Below are 21,727 nucleotides of genomic sequence, written 5' to 3'. Positions count from 1 at the left end.
CGATCCACTAAAAAACACCAATCTTTCTCCTTGCAGTATTCCCCCTGAACCGCTTTTGCATTACTTCATGGGGTGTCGTTTTTTCAGCTGTTAAGCCTCCTGCTAGTTTCATTTTCTTTGTTCAGTCAGATACGTGTTCTTAGCAGGACGTTACGCTTCGTCCTCAGCAGCACAAAAATATCCTGCAACGAGCTCGTCGGCCTTCGAACATGCTGGATGGACGTGGCTGGTTGGACTGCCTTTTCAAACGCCTGACTTCTCCTGCTAGAGCTCCCGTGGGTTCCTTTCTTCTGTATTTAAGCCACCTTATGTTCCAACTAAGATGAAAGCATCATCCACAGTAGAATGGTGGCTAAATTAAAATTTTAGAAATTTAAATGTTGCTTTAAATCATTGCCCGAGAATAAAGTGAAAGTTCAAAAGGCAAACCAGATATTTCTTTCAGATTGCAATGGGAACTTTTTATGATGATTGCCCAAATTTGCTCGTTAGATTCTTGGTTTTATTTTCAGGAATTTTGCTCATCAACTTTATTATTGGACGTTAAATAGGAATTTAATCTGGATTTAGATTTCATTTAAATTTCTTAAATGTCAATTTATCTGACTTGGATTGGAGGTCATTTATATCTCATGTGTGTTAGTGATTGTTTTTTACGAATATTTTTCTATTGTGATTTTATTATGATAAAAATTAAAAAGACGAAAGAAATAAAAGAGAGAAGGAACGGGATTTGGTTGGTTGCAATCGGTTTGCTAGCATCAGCGGCGCAGAAGTAGCAGTGCGGCATGCCTATGAAATCCGCAGACTTGGAGCAATCCTTGCCGCACTTCCAGTATTGTTTTGTCCATCCGGACCCTCACCAACTGCTGCCATGTGGTCAAAGCAGGCATTTCCACAAAAGTCTTTAGAGTTCCTCTGAAGTCCTTTTTATGAGATTGGCCCTAATTTCTTCTGCGTGCTGCTCGCCAAAATGTTTTTTGACGGTCGCTTTGAACTCCTCCACATCTGTGGTTAAATCAAGGTCCAGAACCTTGATTTCGGTGTAAAGATATCATCGATTGCTTAATGTCCTTTAGGACTCCTGCATAGCTTTAACCCTCAACCGGTTTTATAATAACCATCTCGGGTATAGTTCGCCTCTGGTTCATCGTCTTTTGTTATCTGTTTCTTTTTGTTGTAAGTTTCGCTTTGCTTTCTTGTGTTTTAGGGGTTGATGTCTTTAAACCGGGGTTCCGGCACTTTAACCTCTTTGTCCTAGGTCTTGGCGTAGCAGACTCAGAGGACTCAATGTGTTATTTCTCGACCTCTTCCTATTTGTGGGAGTGAGTGTTTCCCCGGATTCTCCTCCCATAGTTTGAGCCTCTTTGCAGGTCATCACTTCGCGCCTTGTCCTCTTCTTTACCTCCTGCTCTGTTCCGACAATTGGGTCTCTGTAGCCGTTTTTGATGATCCTGAAGTTCATCGACAACATATGCACATAAGTCTGCATATATCCCGCACTTTTGCCGCCTCTTGAACTCCCTTCTGCACTGAAAGCCACATAGTCCTCTTGGAGTCATATGTCGGATAAAGGTTTGGTTATTCCGCTTCACTTCCTCTGTGACGTCCCAAGGACCTCCTAGCTCCTCACATACACTTCTCTCTTAGTATGTTTAGTTCTCCCCAAAATCTTTGGACTAGCACTGGCCACCTGATTGAAATATACATGGATGTGACTGCAGTTTAATCAATACTAATGAAATTATTTCGCTACATTTCTACTTATAGCAATTAGGTAGTTAAATGTTCATTAAAATCATCATAGTTGCGACTAGTTGAGGATGAACTTTCCATTCAGTATTCAACTAAACTAAATATCTTTGTTATCATACCCTTTTCTAACAACTTTAATCACCACCACCTCCACCACCGCTAGCACAACCACCTCCACCACCACCATCGCTGAACCATTATCGTCTTTCGGTGAATAATCGATTACTGTTGTGCCATCATTCAGCTTGGCACAAAGCCGTGTTATAGAAGTCGTTGGAATAGTACCTTGCAGCTTCGTATAACGTAAAAGGCTATCACACATCTGAATGTAACATATGACTGAAATACGCATCTCTGTCTTCAGTAAAATACTACTGCGCATGCGTATAGCTCAAGAATTTAGGTAGAGATTGCAGATCCAATATCGACGGTTCTAGAAATATTTTGCAGAGAAGAGTCCTACATATAAAAGCAGCATTAGCTTTCAGTGGCTTCAGTCTATCATCGAACACAGTTCAAATTTGGAGAAAAAAAACTCTCAAAATGATTAACTCAGTTGATTGTAATGATAGGTTCGTACCTAAGAAACCGCTGGCTGACCTTACCCTGAAGAAGAAGTATACCATTCCTAAGTTTCGTCAAGTTCAAACGAAGTATGGTTTCAGTATTGTGGTTGAGCTGGAAAACCAGTTTGCAGTATTCGAACGCTTTCCATATTGCTCAAAATGAATGTGAGACGAACGTCAACTTCCTTCTGCAAAAGAATTTTAAGCCTTACAGCGCTGGATATTTTCAAACATCGTTGGTTTGAACTCCAAATCCAAATATCGCTTACTGTCAGCAGTGAGCAACTACAGACATCGCTGGGCCTCATTTTCAACGTTGAACTTTATTCAAGCATCATCGGGTTGGACACATTTTGCGCGATTTCGTTTCTTCGAGTGTTGAACATTAGAGTGAGCAGTAATTCTGATTAACCGCGTTGCCCTGCTGGAAGTAAAAAGATTCAAAAAGATAAAAACGTATGGATAAGAAAATATAGAGATATTCAATTTTTCCTAAATGCAAACTTTGCATCTTACAAACTCTATATTTTTCCTTCCACGCTCTATCCGCGGCTTGTATCCCTGACTCTATCCTTTACAGTCACTACTGTTTATCTTTTTCTATTTATGGTATCCATAACCGTCTATCTTTCTCTATCATTGACTCTATCCTTTGTACTCCCATGGTCCTATCTTTTTCTATCTTTGTTGTTCACAAATGCCTATCTTTATCTATCCCAGACCACTATCAGAATAGATAGACCACTATCAGTGATATATCATTTTAATTTCTATTCATTTGAATTCACTCACAAATGTAGTATTTTTATCCGTTTCGAAAATAATAATTATATATTTCGAATTTCAAACTCCCGAAAAATATTATTAAACCAGCAAGGGTTTATATACCTAACAACACAATTCTCTAGCTTTACGACTTACTAGTCGAAGTTCGAACTCTGCAAAAGCTTCTGCTGACCCTCCAGTTATAGACTATGCAAATGATTTCACTTACGTCTGACTTTTACAGTCAGCCACCTACTGGGAACCTGCCGGTACTTAGTCAGGGACGTACGTCATCTAGCGCGCGCTTTGCTAAGGATAGAAGTAGATAAGCAGAGGATTCATCACTTGGATAGGAAAATAGGTATTCAAAGATATAGACGAGATTTTGGGTTTCCTAACGAATAGAAAAGGATGGAGATAGATGGGATGGATAAACCTGACTATTCGTAAAAAATGTAGCGAAAAACTGTGTTAAAAGACCGTTGAATATCTTATTAAATTTCGCTTCAAATGAGCCCTAATACAGATATTTTTAACATTTTGGAGAGAATATAATGCGGGAGAAGTTTTATAAAAAAAATTCTAGAATTTCTTGAATTTTGTACCTCGACTTAAAGTTGTGACATGGCTTATGAAAGTTGTAGCAACAATATTAAATTCATAAAACTTAGTCTTTGCAGTCTTATCTTAAATTTAAGCTCATAAAACTTCAAAAAAATCTTCTCGTTCAAGTTTCAGTCAGCGATTACTGTTATCTACCGCAAGAGCAGTGGTTGCCGAGAATTTCTCAGATTTCGTTTCTCAAATTCTGCTCGTGCCGTGAATTATGATACTTAAGGGAGCAAGCTGAAATTGACACGACGTAATCTGTGAAATCGCATATTCAATTCCCAAGGTATGACAAGAAATGTTGAAGCTTGTCTGCGCCGAGTGTCAGTCGGTGAGCAACACAGACGGCCAGACTTGCTGCTAAAGCAACTGAAATAAGATACAGACACGCTTGGACATTTTTAGTCGTGTCTCGAGAACCCGTAAATATTTTTTAAATTTTGTAACGACCGGTTACACACGCATGCGCTTCAAACACACACGCCAGGCGGTCTCCCGTCACCAAGGCTAGCCCAGCAAACACGTTCTGTAACTGTATCAGATCAAAAAAGGTACCCTGTTCTATAACAGTTGTTACAAGATGGTGACAGAACTGTTCTAGAACGAAAAGGTAACAATGTTCTAGAACACTGTGTCAAAATTGTGACAGAACTATTCATGAACTATGTGACAGCACTGTTCTGTAACATTTGCTATGGAATTGTCCTAGAACAAACCGATCACAGATGTTCTCTAATATTTGTTGTAAGTTTGTTCTAGCACTGTGACGTAATAGTGTTATATCGAAGTTCTAGAACCCTGTTACAAGTGTGTTCTAGAACAATTCAGGGACAAAGATTAGTATATGTTCCAGAATAGTTAATATAATTGTTTTAGAACTGATCAATCACAGAGTTCTGCAACATTTGAATCAAGCTTGTTCTAGAACTGTACCGTAATATTGTATATCGAAGTTCTAGAATTCTTTTGCAAACGTGTTTTAGCATAAATCAAGAACAAAAATTGAGATCTATTACTTAACAGTTCTAGCACTAAAGTTCTAGCGTTCATGTGCTAGAACTAATAACGGATCACAGACGATATAAAATGTCTTAAAAATTTTAATCTTTTTTGAAATCCTTATCAACATTTTCAGTAAAAACCGTTACTCTTACCTCGAATTGCACAAAAAAAATTTATCTTTAGCAAGTCTACTGATTTTTTATTAAAAATAACTACTTTCGGTGCAAATGATTAAAATAAATTGAAGTTGTAAAAAAGTTGTGAATCTTCTTCAAAATATAATTTTAAAACATTGAAAATAACCATTTTTGAGGAAAAACACTAACTAGATCCAAGCTTTTATGGAAACTCGATCAAATTCTGATATCGTACGTTATTTATTATTATTTATTATGTTAAACAGATAATTATTTGATCCTCGCTTTAACAAATAAGATCGTATATTCATGTATCTAACACTCATGATGGTATAAATGAAAAATCATGATTCATGGGTGAAAGATTTGACACAAAAAGATTTAATTTATTATTTGAAGATTTGAATCTTGGCGCCTTGAGCCGTGGTTTAAGAGAGAAGCCGAGGCGGCGAGAAGCATACCAGAGATGAGGTGGGAGATTGCTTATTCCGTGTATTTGATTTCGACCGGCTTACCCCAGCGCGCCCTGTTTGCCTTAGCCTTCCGGGAACTAAAATTAAAGGTCCAAAAGCGCGCCCTATTTGCCTTATTGTTATTTTTCGGGAACTAAAATGAAAGGTGGCTTACCTGATACTCATTTGGTAAGACTGGGTACAATTTGATAAAGTCGGTAGAGAAGATCGGAGTTGGTAACAATAATACATAATAAAATAATAAATTAAGAAAAATGTATCAAATCTACTCCTTTAAAATTAATTATTTAACTAAGCTTTGGCTTTAATGATTTTCTCAACTAGAAAATGTTATCATAATTATGATAATTTTTTATTAATTATCTCCAGTTCTTAGAAGAATGTAATTATTAATTTATTTATAATTAATACTGTGAATAATTATACCTAATTATTTTTATCCAGGTTATTTAAATTTAAATTCATTATTGTGTTTTTAAAGATAAGGAGTTTATATAATAATAATTAGAGTATGATCTTCAATTCAATAGATTCTAAATATTAGAAGCTATTCAATATCAATATTATTAATATTTTACATAATTTTCATTAGATAATAAAGCTTTAAATTTGACCAATTTTTAATTTAAAAATTGTAATCGCTTCGGATTAAAAATTATTTTTCAATTACATTATTCAATTTTGATCACTCTGAATTAGTCTAATTTTAAAAATTAAAGTTGGTCACTTTTTTCAGAGATTCTGATATAAAAATCTTTTAATATATGTATTTTCTTAAATTTCAAGCAAATTCAATTAGAACTTAGTCAATATCGTAAAAAATTAAAAAACCTTAGTATTTGATATGTCCATACGAATAGAAGAGAAATACTGCCTTGATTTGGAAGAACACCGTTAATTGCATTTTGGATAAGGCCCTTGAGCCGCCTACCTTTAATTGCTTCAGGTGACTTTATCCGATTTGCAGTTAACGGTGTTTTTCCAAATCACGGTAGAATAGGCATGTCGTTGCCGGATCTAAATAACGAGCGGGCTGTTCTACCTAGATCTTGGATTGCTAAACCTCTTTTGCTTTTGCAAACGAACATGGTCCACTCCCCCTTGTAACTTATGATCACTCCCCGCGCCCAAGTTATATAGCATGAGGCTAGTCCTCTCGTATTCCAATGTCTATCAGTGGCGGTGGAGCCTTGCCAAGGGGACACTGGGGCCAATGCCTTCCATAGAAATCGACCAGGGGGGCCAAAGTCTTGATTTGCCTACTCATAAATAAAATGCTTAAACCAAAGATAATAATATCTTTGCTTAAACTCATCCGATCATAGGATATAAAAAAAATGAATGTTTTTTCATGTAAAATTACAAAACTTAAACAATTACTTTTTTTTAAACAGTGTTTTTACCGTAATAAGGTGCTAATTCTATTTTCGTAATTTTGGGCTCAAAACTACGCAGCCATTCGTACCGAGTATTCTTACAACAGAAGTAGACCATAAAAGGAGGAAAATTTCTAAAATTTATTAGGTTCAACCAGGTATACGGACTATAGGCAAAGCAATATACGGTTCTTACTTAATTCCAGAATGCTTTCTAGGTTTTCCCCGCAAGTAATTGAGGGGTTCAAACTTAAAAGGCCTTGCATAAATATGGGTCATATATCTCTCAAACTTAAGACTATGTTGCAGAACCGATTTCAGTTTAATATATAGGAATTTGCAATCGTGTCTGTTACATTAAAATATTTAGTACTTATATTACTGTTTTCTTCTATTTGATTTGAATAACTGTACACTTTAAGGTAGTATTTTGTGTGTATATATTAGTTATATTTTCTAAAATATGCGATTCTAATTTCAAGGCGAAAGAGCCATCAATCATTTAAATCATACAATTAAAAATAATGTTGTAAAAAGATCTGAATAAAAAGTTTGTAACATTTTGAAAGTATTTTTTTCAAATATATATATATATATATCATACCTTAAATTTCGTTTTAAAACACTATAAATCTGTCAAAGTAGAGGAGAGTACTAGAATATGAGATATTCTCGTAATATGAGAAAACGGAGTATCAGGTAAACTAAGAGACCCACTCTGTTGGTTCTATCACTAACTTGTAGCCCTTGAAGAATGAGTAATTTCGTGGTATAGTCCATTTTTCATTGGGCCTCTAATTCTAAAGATTACAGGCGAACTTTTTGTGAAATCGATGGTGGTCGAGTTCTTCGAAGGGAATTCTTTAAACCCCATTTATTATTCATTTAATATGTATTTAGCAGTAAAGTTTGTCTGGAGTGATGGGGATTGAATACCTAAGTAGGAAAATATCGATAGTGTTGAAGTTTTTCATTGTACAGGTCAGGCATAGTAAATGCATAGTTGCACGGCGTGGTTCTCATAATATGCGATACCTGTGGGTTTTCAACACTGTGGCTGCGTCGGGGAAATTGGTTACAAAAGTGTTTGTGACTACTGCACTCTCCAACCTTTTTCTTAAGATTTCTGCATATATTTTATATCCGACTGATATGAGGGTGATCCCTCTGTATTCCTTTTACCTGCTTTCCTTCCCCTTTCCTGACAAGCAGTGTCACCAGTCCCGTCGTCCACTCTTCCGGTCAACCTTCCTCTATCCAAACCTTGTTGCAGATCTTCCACATCCCATCCCTAATCCCTTCTCCACCAAACTTCATCGCTTCGTTTTCCATACCATCTGCTCCTGTCGCCTTGTTTCTTTTTAACCTATTTATTGCCTCATCCACTTCTTCTTTTGTTATCTCGTTTCCTTCCTTCATTTCTCCTTGGACTATCCTACACTTTTCCCCTCTGATCTTATTTTGCTCTCCCCATAATAGACCCTTAAAATAATCCGTCTATTCCTCCATTTCTATTCCTTCGTTAACGCCCTTCCTGTCCCCTCTATCCCTATTTATCATATCCCACACCCTACCTTCTTTGATCGCTTTTTCTACTTCTGCTTTATATTCTTCCTTTCCCCTTTGTCTTTTTATTTCCAGCATTTTCTCATGATCTTTTTTCCTCCAGTTATACTCCTCCTTCTCTATTTCCCCTCTTCTCCATTTAATCACACACTCTTTTCTTCTCTCTCTAGTCTCCCAGCATTCCTCGTCCCACCAGAATCTCTTTCCCCCTACTCTTTCTTCATTAGTACCCAGCTCATCCTTTACCTTTTCAATCGGCCCTTCAAACTTTCAATTTCCGAGTCTATTCCCTCCTCTTTTTCATACCTAACCTTCTCCTTTTCCATCTTTTGTTTGAACTCTTTAATTTATCTGCGCCCAAGACTCCCATTTTCGTGTTTCTTTCGCACCTTTTTTTCTTTCTCCCTCTGCCGCGCTTACTGACGCCTCTTCTTAGTGTAACTATGACCGGGAAGTGCTCAAACCCTATCTCATTCCCTACCTTCATACTCCGTATCATATGCCGCATTCTTTCTTCAGCCAAGATGTAGTCTATTACTGTTGCTCCCTTTCCTATGAATGTGATCTCCCCTTCCTCATCTTCTTTCATATTGCTATTGCATATAAACCATCCTGTTTCTGTCTTGCTTCTTGCATTGTTCACACATAACCTTTCGGTAACAGCTTTTTTATTCCCTTCCAGTCCTTCTCATCTGCCCAAGTTTCACTCATCACAATCACATCACACTTTTCTAATTTCTCCTAAAATCCTTTATTCTTGTTCTTCAAACCGGACACATTCCACAAAGCTATTTTCACGTTTCTCTCTTCCCTTCCCCTTCTTTCCTCTTCACTTTGTTCCCCCTTTGCCGAGCACCATTCCTGCTCATTTATCCATAACCTGTCTCTCCTTATCCACACCATATGGCCCCTTTTTCTCTCTACTTAAGCCCTCTGCTCTATTTGCTATCTCCTTTTCCTCTCCCTCTATGTCAGATTTTCTTCAATTCTTTCCCTACTTCCTCTCAATAATTTTTTTCCATCCATAATTTTCTTTTTGTCCTCCTCACTCCCCACTTTTACTAAAAACATTCCTTCTTTTCCTTCCTTTGTTCCTCCTATTCTCTTGAATTCTTCTACCCTTACCTGCACTCTAATGTGTCGCAAAGGATTTTTTATTTCCACTTCGGACGTTCTTTTCATTGCCTTGAACTATTTCCTCATTCTCTGTCTTTTCCTGCATATGCTCATTCCTAATTTCTAGACTGGATACCCGTTCTTCCAACTGTTTTATTTCTCTAGATCTCTGTTCGTCAACCTCTCTCTCTCTCTCTATTCTCAATACTCTCTAGCTTACCACAAACCTTGGCTTTCTCCCCCTTCCAACGTTTATCCCATTCTTCCCATTTTCCTCTGACCTTTTCCACTTCCCCCCTTAGATCGTCTCCCTGCCTATTCATATCCCTATTCATGTCATCTAATCTCTTTCTTGTTTCCTTTCTAAACCCTTTAATGAGAGCTTCCAATTTTTCAAACATCTCCCCATCCCCCCATCTCTTTCTGGTGTTTCCCGCTTAATTCTAACTCTCTTTTTATCCTAGTCCCTTTCTACCTCATCTTCCCCAGCAACCCTTTTCTTTTTTTCCTCACACAGCAGACATCGAAATTAATAATTATTTTTGCAGGAAAAAGTTTCAAAAAATTTAGCAAATAACTACATTACCGGCGCCTACCTTTTACAAACTATTTTCTACGCCCTGATTCGCAAATATTCATTATTCTTAGATATCGAGACAGTGCACTCGGAGAGATTCAGTTAAAACAATTAATTTTAGTATTATTACTACTACTAGTTAATTAATTTAATTAAATAATTAAATTAATTAGTTTGATAATTCAATTAATTAATTACTCTCCACAGCAGACGTCGAAATTAGTCACCATTTTCGCAGGAGAAGTTTTGAAAATTTAGCAAATAACTACATTACCGGCGCTTACTTTTTACGAACTATTTTCTACGCGCTGATTCGCAAAAAATCATTATTCTTAGATATCAAGGCAGTGCACTCGGAGAGATTCAATGTTAAAAATTAATTATTTTATTATTAACAGTCTTTTTTAATGAGATTAATTAAATAATTCAATTAATTCAGTTGAATAATTCAATTAATTAATTATTCTGCACAGCGGCCGTCACAATTAGTAACCATTTTCGCAGGAAAACTTTTTTAAAAATTATTAAATAACTACATTACCGGCGCTTACCTTTTACAAACTATTTTCTACCTACTGATTCGCAAAGATTCATTATTGTTAGATATCGAGACAGTGCACTCGGAGAGATTCAGTTATTAAAATTAATTGTTGTATTATTACTACTATTATTTATTTTATTTAATTAAATAATTCAATTAATTCAATCAAATAATTCAATTAATTCAATCAAATAATTCAATTCATTTATTATACTACACAGTAGACTTTGAAATTAGTAACCATTTTCGCAGGAAAATTTTTCAGAAAATTAGCAAATAACTACATTACCGGCGCTTACTTTTTACAAACAATTTTCTACGCACTGATTCGCAAAGATTCATCATACTTAGATATCAAGACAGTGCGCTTGGAGATATTCGGTTCAAAAAATTAATTTTTGTATTATTACTACTATTATTTACCTCATTTAATTGAATGATTCATTTAATTTAGTTAAATAATTCAATTAATTCATTACTCTTCACAACAGACGTCGAAATTAGTAACGATTTTCGCAGGAGAAGTTTTGTAAAATTAGCAAATAACTACATTACCGGCGCTTTCTTTTTACAACTATTTTCTAAGCACTGATTCGCAAAAGTTCATTATTCTTAGATATCGGGGAAGTGCACTCGGAGAGATTCAATGTAGAAAATCAATTGTTGTATTAATACTACGATTACTTACTTAATTGAATTATTGAATTAAATTCATTTAGTTGAATCATTCAATTAATTAATTATTCTACGCAGCAGACGTCCAGTTTAGTAACCATTTTTGCAAAAATTTTTTTAAAAAATGACTACCGAAACTACATTATCGGCGCTTACTTTTAACTAACAATTTTCTACTTACATATTCGCAAAGATTAAATATTCTTTGATATCGAGACAGTGCATTCCGAAAGATTCAGTTAAAAAAATTAATATTTGTATTATTACTAGTATTCTCTAATGAAATTATTTCAATAATTCAATTAATTAATTATTCTACACAGCAGACGTCGAAAATAGTAACCATTTTCGCAGGAAAATTTTTCAAAAAATTAGCAAATAACTACATTACCGGCGTTTACTTTTTACAAACAATTTTCTGCGTACTGATTTGCAAAGATTCATTACACAGCCACACAAAAAAAGTGTGCGGATCTGGTAACAAGACACACGTATTTCTATGGATTTTGGGGCGCTGAATTCAAATTCGATATCAAAAATCACCCATCACGTCATGGTTGAGCCATAACCTCAAAAAATGACGAAAAATCATGCACTGAGGAAAATAAATTTCAAAATAATGCCAGTGATGCAAATTTTCACTTCAAAAACATGTCGACGACTGTGAAGGATCAACCCTTGCCTGATATCATCTTATTTAACATAACTTTACCCAACAGAACCTGACCAGAGCTTTACGTGTAGTTCAATAAATTTCTGTTAATTCAGGTTAGGTGAGGTCAGGTTCTGTTCAGTAAAGTTATGTTAAAATAGTTGATATCAGGCAAGGGTTGATCCTTCACAGTTGTCGACATGTTTTTGAAGTGAAAATTTGCATCACTGGCATTATTTTGAAATTTATTTGCCTCAGTGCATGATTTTTCGTCATTTTTTGAGGTTATGGCTTAACCATGACGTGATGGGTGATTTATGATACCGAATTTGAATTCAGCGCCCCACAATTTCCATAGGAATACGTGTGTCTTGTTACCAGATCCGTACACTTTTTTTTGTATGGCTGTGTTATTTTTAGATATCGAGGCAGTGCACTCGGACAGGTTCAGTTAAAAAAATTAATCGTTGTATTATTCCTACTATCATTTATTTAATTTAATTAAATAATTCAATTAATTAATTATTCTACATATGAGACATCGAAATTAGTAACCAATTACGAAGGAAAATTTTTCAAAAAATTAGCAAATAACTACATTACCGGCGCTTACTTTTTACAAACAATTTTCTACGCATTAATTCGCAAATATTAATTATTCTTAGATATCGAGACAGTGCCCTCGGAGTGATTTAATGTAAAAAATTAATTGTTGTATTATTACTACGATTATTTAATCAATTTAATTATTTAATTAAATATATTTACTTAAATCATTCAATTAATTAATTGTTCTACACAGCAGACGTCCAGTTCAGTAACCATTTTCGCAGAAAATTTTTTCAAAAAATTAGAAAATAACTACATTACCGCAGCTTACTTTTTACAAACAATTTTCTACTTACTGATTCGCAAATATTCATTATTCTTCGATAGCGAGGCAATGCACGCGGAGAAATTCAATGTTGTAGTAACCATTTTCGCAGGAAAAGTTTTAAAACAATTAACAAATTACTACATTACCGGCGCTTAATTTTTACAAACTATTTTCTATGCCATGATCCGAAAATATTCATTATTCTTCGATATCGAGACAGTGCATTCGAAGAGATTCAGTTTCAAAAATTAATTGTTGTATTATTACTAGTCTTCTTTAATGATATTAATTGAATAATTCAATTAATTTATTTACATAGTTCAATTAATTGATTATTCTACACAGCAGACGTTGAAATTAGTAGCTATTTTCGCGGGAAAAGTTTTCAAAATTTTACCAAATAATTACATTACCAGCGCTTACTTTTTACAAACTATTTTCTACGCCCTGATTCGCAAAAATTCATCATTCTTAGATATTGAGGCAGTGCACTCGGATAGATTCAATATACAAAATTAATTATTGTATTATTAATACTGTCATTTAATTTATTGAATTTATAAATTCAATCAATTTAGTTAAATAATTCAATTAATTAATTATTCTACACAGCTACTGTCGAAATTAGTTACCATTTTCGAAGGAAAAGTTTTTAAAAAATTATTAAATAACTACATTACCAGCGCTTACCTTTTACAAACTATTTTCTACGCCCAGATTCACAAAGATTCATCCCTTTACAGTTTATTGAAGGTGGTGCTGCTAACTTTCAGCTTTCGGTATGTTAACTTAATGTTGCAAAATATGTGTAGTTAATTTTACAAAACCTTGATACTCAGAGAGCCTTTTGTGAGCCCAAAGGTATCCTATGAAGCAAAGTTTGCTGCGTTAATTTAAAAAATAATTGTCAAAAAAATTGTTTATAAAAATTGTTTAAACAATAAACAACATTTTTTGCTGATATTTCGTGAGTCTTAAGTGAGCCGGAAATTCTTGTAAAAACAGAAATACAACATTTTCATCCCTTCATCGTTTGTTGAAGGTGGTGCTGCTAACTCTGACTTTCAGTACGTTAACTTGATGTTTCAAAAAATGCGTAAATAATATGACAAAACCTCGATATTCAGAGATCCTTTTGTGAGCCCGAAGATTTCCTATGAAATAAAATCGGTTGCGTTAATTAAACAAAATTGTTAAAAATAATTGGTCACAAAAATTGTTTAAAATTTAATCAAAATTTTTTTTCTTATAATTCCTTGAGCCTTAAATGAGCCGAAAATTTCTATAAAAACAGAATTTCAACATTTCCCTCTCTCCACCGTTTGTTGAAGTTGGTGCTGCTATTTTTGAGGTTTCGGTATGTTAACTTAATGTTGCAAAAAATGCGAAAATAATTTTACACAACCTCAATATTCAGAGAGCCTTTTTTGAGCCCAAAGATATCATATGAAACAAAATTTGTTACGTTAATTAAAAAAAAAAGTGTAAAAAAAATTTTATATAAAAATTGTTTAAATCATAAACAAAATTTTTAAATTATATTTCATGAGTCTTAAGTGAGCCGGAAATTTCTATAAAAATACAAATTCAATATTTTCATCCCTTCACCGTTTGTTGATGGTGGTGCTGCTAACTTTGAGCTTTCGGTATATTACCTTAATGTTGCAAAAAATGCGTTGTTAGTTTTACAAAACCTCGATATTCAGAGAGCCTTTTGTGAGCCTAAAGGTATCCTATGAAATAAAATTTGTTGCGTCAACTTAAAAAAAAATTGTTTAAGAAATTTTTTGTAAAAATTGTTTGAACAATCAACAAAATTTTTTTTCTTATATTTCGTGAGTCTCAAGTGAGCCGAAAATTCCTGTAAACAACATAAATTCAAAATTTTCATCCCTTCCCAGTTTGTTGAAGGTGGTGCTGCTAACTTTGACTTTCGGGATGTTAACTTAATATTGCAGACAATGCGTAAATAATTTTACAAAACCTCAATATTCCGAGAGGCTTTTGCGAGCCCAAAGATATCCTATGAAACAAAATTTGTTGCTCTAATTTAAAAAAAATTGTAAAAAAATTGTGTATAAAAATTGTTTAAATAAGTAGCAATTTTTTTAAATTATATTTCGTTAGCCTTAAATGAGCCGGAAATTCCTGTAAAACAGAAATTCAAAATTTTCATCCCTTCACGGTTTATTAAAGGTGATACTGCTTACTTTGACTTTCGGTATGTTAAGTTAATGTTGCAGAAAATGCTTAAATAATTTTACAAAATCTCGATATTCAGAGAGCCTTTTGTGATCCGAAAATTTCCTATGAAACAAAATTGGTTGCGTTAGATAAAAAATGTGCAGAAAAATTGTATATAAAAATTGTTTAAATACTAAACAAAAATTTTTTATTATATTTTGTGAGTCTTAAGTGAGCCGGAAATTCCTGTAAAAACATAAATTCAACATTTTCATCCCTTCATAGTTTGTTGAAGGTGGTGCTGCTAACTTTGATTTTCGGTATGCTAACTTAGTGTTGAAAAAATGCGTGAATATTTTTACAAAACATCGAGATTCAGAGAGGCTTTTGTGTGCCCAAAGATTTTCTATAAAACAAAATTGGTTAAGTTAATTTAAAAAAAATTGTTAAAATTAATTGTTAATAAAAATTGTTTAAACATTAAACAAAAACTTTTTTCTTATAATTCGTGCGCCTAAAATGAGCCGGAAATTCCTGTGAAAACAGAAATTAAACATTTTCATCCCTTCACCGTTTATTGAACGTGGTGCTGCTAACTTTAACTTTCGGTATGTTAACTTAATGTTGCAGAAAATGCGTGAATAATTTTACAAAACCTCGAGATTCAGAGAGCCTTTTGTGAGCCCGAAGATTTTCTAAAAAAGAAAATTGGTTGCGTTAATTTTAAAAAAATTTTAAATTAATTGTTAATAAAAATTGTTTAAACAGTAAACAAAAATTTTTTTCTTATAACTCGTGAGCCCCAAATGAGCCGGAAATTCTTGTAAAAACAAAAATTAAAAATTTTCATCCCTTCACCGTTTTTTGAAGGTGGTGCTGCTAACTTTGACTTTCGGTATGTTAACTTAATGTTGCTTAAAATGCGTAAATAATGCGATATTCAGAGAGCCTTTTGTGAGCCCAAAGGTATCATATGAAACAAAATTTGTTGCGTTAATTAAAAAAAAATTGTTTAAAAGATTGTATATAAAATTGTTTAAATAATGAACAAAATTTTTTTATTATATTTCATTAGCCTTAAATGAGCCGAAAATTCCTGTAAAATAGAAATTCAACATTTTCATCCCTTCACCGTTTATTGAAGGTGGTGCTGCTAACTTTGACTTTCGGTATGTTAACTTAATGTTGCAGAAAATGCGTAAATAATTTTACAAACCTCGTTATTCAGAGAGCCTTTTGTGAGCCCAAATATACCCTATGAAACAAAATTTGTTGCTTCAGTTTAAAAAAAATGGTTTAAAAGATTTTTTAAACGGTAAACAAAATTTTTTTTTATATTTCGTGAATCTTAAATGAGCCGGAAATTCCTGTAAAACAGAAATTCAAAATTTTCATCCCTTCGCCGTTTATTGAAGGTGGTGCTGCTAACTTTGACTTTCGGTATGTTAAATTAATGTTGCAGAAAATGCGTAAATAATTTTACAAAACCTCGATATTCAGAGAGCCTTTTGTGAGCCCAAATGTACCCTATGAAACAAAATTTGTTTCGTTAATTTAAAAAAAAAATGTTTAGAAGGTTGCCTAAACAATAAACAAAAAATTTTTTCTTATACTTTGTGAATCTTAAGTGAGACGGAAATTCCTGTAAAAACAGAAATTAAACGTTTCCATCCCCCTTCACCGTTTGTTGAAGGTATTGATGCTAACTTTGACATTCGGTATATTAACTTAATGTTGCAGAAAATGCGTAAATAATTTTACAAAACCTCAATATTCAGGGAGCATTTTGTGAGCCCGAAGATTTCCTTTGGAACAGAATTTTTTGAGTTAATTAAAAAAAAAATGTTAAAAAAATTGTTTTTTTTTTAACTTGTATATTAATTCTACGATCAAACACAATCTACTTATATCCACTTGAATATAGTAATACTTAAAATTTCGAAAACGAGCTTCTCGGTTTCTCGGTAAGATCGATCAATTTGGTCGAGAAGTTCGTTTCAATGAAACAAACTGAGATGACAGCTCGATTTTTAAGGTAATAATCAAAAATATTTTCTGTCGTTCTTTGGATAGTGTCGTTTGAATGAATCCCTAATCTGTACTGTATATCATTGACTAAGAACCCAAAATCTTCAATTAGGAACTTGTCTCAGAAAATTGCACGTAAGTCCTAAATCCTAAAAACTAGCCCATTTTTATTTATAAGTAGGCTGTGTCTAGGCGTCCAGAATTCTGGACGAATAGACCAATTGTCTCGAAACGGCTATTTGTCCAGAATTCTGGAAGATTAGACCACACACCTCGGATGGCTATTCGTCCAGAAATTCTCAGCGAAAAAATACTTAATTTGACTCAAAACATCGTGTAAAAGCATTTTATAAGATCAATTAAAATCTTCAGATAGTTGAGGTTGTATTTATTGTCAGCATGGACATAGGAAACAAGGGACTAGGCATGCCATTGCGGGGGTGATGCAATGAGGGGGGGAGGTCCGCCACCTTTTGATGTCCCGCGACAAACATGGCAGCGTCCACATGTTTATATTTTCATGCAGTTTGTCGGCAAAAATGCTCGTGCGCATAACCAAATGGCACATCGTAAGATGGCGGCTTTCCCACTCATGGAATTTTCCCCGCTCCCGTGGATTCAACCCCGCTCGATCAAGTTAAGATGGCATGCCAAATCCCGTGTTTCCTAGGTCCATGATTGTCAGTAACTCCGAAAGCTCCGAAGCAAAGTTAGCGAAGAGGGCCAACCATGGAGAATAGACATAAGGAGACCAAACTAGTTGAACTAAAAATGATCATTTTTCTGTTGTAGAAGTACGCACACACACGTGCGCAAAATCACACTCACGTTTAGTTCAAAACTTCCCAAGCGTGTTGTGCCAACCGCACTTTAAAAAAATATGGCTGCCGATTGAACGCGAGTCAAATGTAAATTAATAATTATTGAAAAATTAATAGTATGTGAATAAAGAAAAAAATGTTAAAATGAAAAATCGCTGTATGAAAGTGAAAGTTTCCAACAAGTGTGGTTTTAAGTTTAGTGTACAAGACTTTCAGAGTGGTAGAAGTTGTATGTTTACTGTTTTTGTTACGAACGCGTCGAATACCTGTCGCACGCATAGTGTTGACAAAAGTAATTTGATATTTTCATAAACATACTATCTACCTCTTCCATGGCGAATAATTTTTTATTCCACAAACATTTCAAAAAATCCTGTCTGATTATCAATTATTTATTTGTTCAAGCAACCTATCAAAACATACAATTTCTTTGAAAAATTTCCTGTTCCGATTCAAAATTCAGGGTGAAATTAGAAAATTCTAAATTTTAAATCTGAAAATGCTTTATTTGAGGTGAAAATCTTTTGAATTTTAAACTTTCAAGACTAAGGCTTGACAAATTTTTAATTCAGAAATATTTCATTTAAACGCTCGATAATTCATACGCATAAGATAAAAACTTTTAACACCTTTTAATTTTACAAATTTTTTATCAAATTATGTTAAAATACGAAATTACCGATTTAAAATTTCTATGACTTTAACATTTTAGAGATTTATGGTTAAAAAATATAAATTACGCTATTATTTTTAAGGTTCAAAATGATTATACTTCAAAAAAATTTCAGTTCGGCTGATAAAATTTTCGTTCAGCAAATAACTACATTACCAGCCCTTACTTTTTACAAACTATTTTCTACGCCCTGATTCGCAAAAATTCATTATTCTTAGATATCGAGAGAGTGCACTCGCAGAGATTCAATTAAGAAAATTAATTGTTGCATTATTCATACTATTATTTAATTTATTTAAATAAATAATTCAATTAATTAATTATTTTACACGGCAGATGTAGAAATTAGTAACCATTTTCGCTGGAAAATTTGTCAGAATATTAGCAAATAATGGCATTACCAGCGCGTACTTTTTCAAACATATTTCTATAACCTGATTCGCAAAGATTCATTATTCTTAGATATCGAGACAGTGCATTCGGAGAGATTCAGTTAAAAAAATTAATTGTTGTATTATTACTACAATCGTTTATTTAATACACAGCAGACGTTCAGTTTAGTAACCATTCTCGCAGAAAATTTTTTCAAAAAATTAGAAAATAACTACATTACCGGCGCTTACTTTTTACAAACAATTTTCTACTTACTGATTCGCAAAGATTAAATATTCTTTGATATGGAGACAGTGCACTCGGAGAGATTCTGTTTAAAAAAATAATTGTGGTATTATTACTCCTATTATTTATTTTATTTAATTAAATAATTCAATCAATTAATTATTTAACAAAGCTGACTTCGAAATTGGTAACCATTTTGGCAGAAAAAGTTTTTAAAAAATGAGAAAATAACTACAATACCGGCGCTTACTTTTTACAAACTATTTTCTACGCACTGATTCGCACAAATTCATTATTCTTGGATATCGAGACAGTGCAATCGGAGAGATTCAGTTAAAAAAATTAATTTTTGTATTATTACTGATATTATTTCTTTAATTTAATTTAAGAATTCAATTAATTATTTATTCTACACAGCAGACGTCGAAATTAGTAACCATTTTAGTATTTATACTATATCACTTCTGGAATACCTATGTAGTTCCAGCTCTCACTACTAGATAGCGCCACCAGTCAGTTCTCAACAGTCGGTAACTGATCAGTCGGTAAGGTAGATCCCTGCTACTGTTTTACCATATATGTAGTTCGAATTGGAGCCGGCAGATGGCGCCACTGGTGTACCATGTATGTACTTGGAGCCGGCAGATCCCTGCTACTGTTTTACCATGTATATGGTTCGTGTTGGAGCCGGCAGATGGCGCCATTCGTATGTAGTTCAAGCTGGAGCCGGTAGATGACGCCACTGTTGTATATAGTTCAAGCTGTGGCCGCAAGATGGCGCTCGTGTAGGGGGGATTCCTCAAAGTTCTAGAAAGTTCTAGACGTTTCTCGAAGTTTCTAGAAAGTTCGGCGTTATATTACCATTTTTTTACTTGGATCGAAGATTCTTCAGAGTTCTAGAAAGATCTAGGTTTTTTCTCGAAAGTTCGGCCTCTTTTCAGTACCAATAAATATTTAAAAAGTTATTATTTATTTATTTCAGTATTATAAAAAATAGCTTTTTGAAATATTTTTTTGAAAAAATCAATTACAAATATCAGTTCTGGAAACGCTCATCGTATTTTCTATAAAATACGCAATTGATTTTTGCAATTAATCTTCTCCCTTTTCAGTATCAGGAAATATTTAATAAGTTATTATTTATGTACTTCCATATTATAAAGAATAGCTTTTTGAAATATTTTTTTTGAGAAATGTGTAAGAAAATCAATGACATATATCAGTTCTGGAAACGTTCATCGAATTTTCTATAAAATACGCGATTGATTTTCCCACTTTAAATTTTTAAACACTGCTTTCAACTAAATAGTTAAATAAAAAAAAGTTAATTACAATAAGACATTTTAGAAAGTTTAATCAACTATCTATAATCATTATCACTCAATACAATTTCAAAAAATATCAATCAACGTACACGGGAAAAGAAAATCTTTCTAGTACATTAGTTCTGGAAACGACCATGCAGCATATAAATGTGAGGTTGCGCTGCAGGGAAGCTCAGTTGATCACGGGAATCCCAAAGCGTTAGAATGGAAGTAAGTGCATAGGAAGTGTAGTGCATAGGAAATGCTTACGTCTCATTTGAATTAACTAAGATCTAAGCAAATCCATAAACGTTAACAAGCTCCACCACAGCTGATTTCTGGAGCTCATAACGTCTAGGGGGTTGTGAGGGATATCGAGTCTCATTTTTTACAGTTATCTAAATATATGATTGTCACAGTGTTTTCGAAAAAGTAATAAGTGTTATCGTGTAGTGAAGTGTTTATTTTGTGTGTTAACATTTAAAAAAATATAGAATTTACAGTGTATGGAGGAGGGTGTGGTATACACATGTGAATAAGTCTGACCTAACATTCAGTTTTTTTGACAAATACCCTCTTTTTAAACCTTAGGTATTGAACTATCATTAGTGTTAGTTGGGTTAGGTCAGGCTTATTCACATGTGTATACCTCACCCTTCTTCAAACACTGTAAATTCCATAGGTGAAACTCGATACCCCTCACAACCCCCTAGACGTTATGAGCTCCAAAAATCAGTAGTGGAGCTTGTTAACGTTTTTTAAATTTTTGTTTCAGGTACAACAACAACAAAATTGCTGCTACCACTGCTGCTGCCACTACTGTCACTGCTATTAATTTAATAAAAGGAAAGGTTTTGAAAGTGGTAATTTTTTTTTTAATTCTATTTTAAATTATATTTTAAATCCTATTTTAAATTCTATTTTAAATTTATTTTTTTATTCTATTTTAAATTTATATTCTATATATTAAAATACAATAAAAAATGTATTCCTTATATTGTTTCAGGCTTCAACACAAACAATGGTTCCTCCAATCATCTTGAAACGAAGAATCATCAACGTAAAAGTATCAGCAGAAAAGGAAAATAAAAAAAATAAAACGAAATTAAATATAATTCTAAAAATACAGAACGATCTTTTATAAACATAAAAAATATAAAAAATGTTTTGTAAACAATCTTTTCTAATTTTATTAAAATAAATGGATTTAAAAGATTATTAAACATTTTTTATTGTATGTGTGTGTGTTTATCATAGGTATAACAATAGAGAAAGCTCGTGAAAATTTAAATCGCCTATACAAAACTTAAGTCTAAATAAAATGAAAGTATTAAAAATAAGAAAATAAACCCATCACTACCTTTGAGATCCATTGTTGTTGAAGGAAATTTACAACCCATCGCTGATAGGAA

General features: G+C 33.3%; 1 protein-coding gene across 1 annotated transcript; it reads left to right on the top strand.

The window, feature by feature from the left end:
• Positions 1–2,298: 2,298 nt before the first annotated feature.
• Positions 2,299–21,459, top strand: LOC117176694. Its single transcript, XM_033366948.1, has 4 exons — positions 2,299–2,451; positions 20,449–20,546; positions 21,091–21,178; positions 21,322–21,459. Exons 1-4 carry the CDS (start codon positions 2,299–2,301, stop codon positions 21,457–21,459), a joined length of 477 nt encoding a protein of 158 aa, XP_033222839.1.
• Positions 21,460–21,727: the final 268 nt, after the last annotated feature.

The sequence above is a fragment of the Belonocnema kinseyi genome, chromosome 7 (genome assembly GCF_010883055.1).
Source record: "Belonocnema kinseyi isolate 2016_QV_RU_SX_M_011 chromosome 7, B_treatae_v1, whole genome shotgun sequence".
NCBI classification, from domain to species: Eukaryota; Metazoa; Arthropoda; class Insecta; order Hymenoptera; family Cynipidae; genus Belonocnema; species Belonocnema kinseyi.
This window is presented reverse-complemented; position numbering and strand designations above follow the sequence as displayed.